The 3,717-nt window shown below is 37.4% G+C and overlaps 1 protein-coding gene across 2 annotated transcripts in view; it reads right to left on the reverse strand.

The window, feature by feature from the left end:
• Positions 1–3,711, reverse strand: part of ano6 (anoctamin 6) — a 19,341-nt gene extending 15,630 nt beyond the window's left edge. Inside the window, exons 1-3 of one of the 2 annotated variants that reach the window (XM_020599693.1) lie at positions 3,523–3,711; positions 1,457–1,527; positions 757–885 (exon numbers count right to left, since the gene is read on the reverse strand). In XM_020599693.1, coding sequence (XP_020455349.1) covers positions 757–885; positions 1,457–1,527; positions 3,523–3,616 — 294 coding nt within the window. In that variant the 5' untranslated portion in view covers positions 3,617–3,711. Of the gene's footprint in view, positions 1–756; positions 886–1,456; positions 1,528–3,522 lie in introns of those variants that run through there. The other variant, XM_020599694.1, reaches the window with a different exon arrangement.
• Between the last annotated feature and the right edge of the window lie 6 nt (positions 3,712–3,717).

The raw sequence follows: 3,717 nt of genomic DNA on the forward strand, positions 1-3,717 counted from the left end.
ATGGCTTTTTCAGCTGAAAGTATGCTGAAGAAATGAAGTGCCGAAAAATGGACAGAAGAAATCAGAATAATAAACAACAGGATAACATAGTGTGGATTCTTCACAACATCCACACAATAAATAAAGAACAGGAGAACATAGTGTGGATGCTGTAAAGCATCCACAAAACAAGGAGCCTTCTGTGCAGAATGATTTGACTTGAAATTTCTTGGTAAATCTTCCCCCTAGCCAGCAACTGCACTGAACACATTATGATTAAAATATGTGGTGGTGAAAGATTGTGTAGTACTGTAGTGAGGCACAATAATCTAATGTATGTTCAGCTGAAAGGCTAAAGCAATATTTAATTGTTTGTGCCCTGCTGAATATCCACGGTCAATAGTAATTATTTATCATTGCAGAATGCGATCCTGATGCAAATAAAAACTCCCTTTACAAATAGGCAAGATTAAATACAGTTTGTGTCTGTATTAAAACAGCACAGGCATATTATATTTATTCATGTATTTTATCATGATCAGTGAATGCCACCTGCTCCTCTCTCTGCCAAAACTTCCTGTCTTCTCTGTTGTTTGCTATCTAATAATGGTAAAAAGTGGCCAAAAAAACCCTAAAAAACAGATGATACATTTTTGTGAGTAGAATATTTTGTAGTTTAATGTGAGTACCACTTGCAATACTTAATATATCTACAGATTTGATGATAGATAATATACTGTAAAAAAGCAACCAGCTTTTAAAAAATGACAGACCTACCTTGTGCCTCTGATATTCGTGCCTTTTCGCATACTCCTTCTTGTCCTCATCTTCATAGACCAGGATGAAGTCGATCCGTCTCACACCATCATTGAAGAATAAGGAGTCGGGCTTGTGGTTAAACTCTGCCTGAGGGTGAAAGTTGATCTCCTTAGGTAAGTCTATCGAGTGGAACTCAAACTCCTCTTCTTTCATAATGTTATACATGTTGAACAGAGTGAGAGGCCAGTATGTGAACAATATGTCTGCGCAGAGTTACTGTTAAATACTGACCAGCCTATTTAACCTGTGATGTGGCGACATGCAGGAGATGCATGAGTCAACAAACATTATGATATCCACCCACTGTGTGTGTGTGTACACATAAACCTGGGACATGCCTAAGAATTAATGAAGCATATCTAACTACAACTACTTTCAGGTTGCTGATATCAAACTGTGTTTTTGTATAGATAACTGCCTCATGGTGCAATAATGTCATTGTCTGCTTTCTGTTAACTAAATATTTCTTTCTTGAGAAATTCCAAAGAAATGTTAACTCTTTTGGCTATAGTATTCATAATAATTGCAAAAACAGGTACCTATGTACAGGATATTTGTAAGATTCAACAGATTTTTCCTACATGTAGCCTTGACCCTATGATTGTATGATAACAATGAACAATTAATCAAGATGACAACACAAATTGCATTGACTCACCAGCTGTGCTTTGACTAACCCTGCTCCTTCTTGAATCGTATGATATGTTGGTAAAAATTCCTCAGGGTAAACTGCAGAATAAACAAGCAAGACAAATTAATGGGTATACACAGACATGGTCCTATACTTGTATAGTGCTTTTCTATGCACTGGGGGTTCAGTGTCTTGCTCAAAGACATTTCGACATGTTGACTGGACAAGACGGGAATCGTCTTGTCCAGTCAACTAATGTGTACTTTCTTATATGCCCACTAATTGTATTATAAATGCCCCCTCCCCTTTTTTTACAAAACAGATGACACATACAGTAATTCAGTAAAGAAAGTCCTGCAATCTTTCCAGATACTGTAATTTGGAACACCATGAGAAAACTAACTGAAAACAGATGTTGTTTTCAAAATACTGGCCATAGCGCCCTGGGAAACTTAACTGTAACAACACTGCTCATTAGAAAAATTGTCTAATGAGCAGTAGGCACATTCTTCTTATACAGTATATTAATTTGCTGAAAATATAACAGTCTAGCTTTGTAATATCTAACTCCTCTCACTTGTGAAAAGATGGCACAAAGAACAAATTATACAAAATCCGTATTAGCAGCTGGTTAACAGATTTTCCATCTTTGTAGCACTGACATACAACAGGCCCAAATCCTCAGTGAACTCTATGCTCCATGTAATACAATATCATGTGTAAGGTAATGATTGTTTCCACTTGCTCTGTTTATGTTGTTTCCTGACTGAAGTAGCATCCACATTTTTTCTACCATTTCCACTTTTGTCTGTAAAAAAACAACATATGCACAAGCTACTGCATCATTAAACCCAAGTGAAGCACTGCTATGAAACCTCTGCAACTTACAATGAGTAAAAAGGATTCTGAAAAGCATGAAATCTATGTGCACGTGGTGCCTGCTTTCTAGCCGCAATACACCCACTTCCTTTCTACAAAACATCCTCTATAACATCACAAAAAAACATAAAGATAGACCAGACAAACTGAGAAAAGCATCTTTTGACATATACAGTTGGGTTAAACTCAGTTCGTTTAATTTTTTCAGCATTAAGGTACATGATACAGATTTTACTGGACTTCTGGGCTAACATTTAAACACTTAACACTTTAAGTTTAATGTGAGCCACAGCCAAGTATCTTTCTCTGTGTCTGACAGGAAATTCTCTGCTTCAAACACTGGGGCACTTTATGACATAGGTCTTTCCTAGGAGGAAAATTAGCACATCTGTTTTCTATATTATCAGTAAGTGCTTATAATAATTTGCTTTGCATGTGAAATAGAATCAATGATAATAAATTTTCACTGCAATATGGTATCATTTACAAGAGTGGTATATTAATATGGGATATACTTAGTTGTTACCCTAACATCCACCGACCTTCATTAGTCTTAACATAGATCTGACAGGCTAATGTCAGATCTATGTTAAGACAGACATCAGTTTTAGTTAACCAACTGAATAAAACAAATTAAATAAGTATTATGTGAGCCACTCCACTGTGAACACAAAGTGTGAGCATTAATAATTCACCACAATGGAATATAGATTCCATTAGAAAGAGTATTTTGTGTGAAAAGCATTGGTCATTTTCTTATGGTCAGGACGTCTGACATACTGCATTACTGACAACTGTGGTAACCCACAGGGAGCCATGTCACTGTGGGCACGACAGACACAAAGGAAGTTATGGTGGACTGAAAAATCTTTCCCCAGAATTACAAAAATAGTTTTTTGGGTGGGTGCTGGCTGGTGGGGTTCTGACAGCTGCAAAGACACTGAAACATACTGTAGCATACTAGAGGACTACGTGTAGGTTTCCATCACTCACATTTTTCACATATGCTTTAAAGCCAACTAGTTGTATCACTCAACACCCCTATCTATTCTGAGAACAAACCATAGAGTAGTGGTAACTTTTCCATAGGTGAGTATGGCCTAACTGAAGTATTATAAACATTAAATTATGTAACTCTAGGATAAAACCCCATGATCGCACACAACATCCACGCCTGAATAACAAGACTGTGCAATTCAAAGTGGTTCTCTCACCCACTTCCTCGCCAATCATGCCCGACTTAACACTCCCCTCCAGCTCCTCTCTGTCAGACACGGAGTCCATCTCGAGGATGTCGTTATCGCTCATAGCCTATTTTTTATGGTGGTCTCCAGTCACATAACCGAAAGCCTATGTTTACCAACTGGTGCCAGTTTGTTGCAGTGAGTTTGGATCACAGTCCCATATTC

This window comes from Monopterus albus, unplaced genomic scaffold, assembly GCF_001952655.1.
Source record: "Monopterus albus unplaced genomic scaffold, M_albus_1.0 scaffold41.1, whole genome shotgun sequence".
Classification (NCBI taxonomy): domain Eukaryota; kingdom Metazoa; phylum Chordata; class Actinopteri; order Synbranchiformes; family Synbranchidae; genus Monopterus; species Monopterus albus.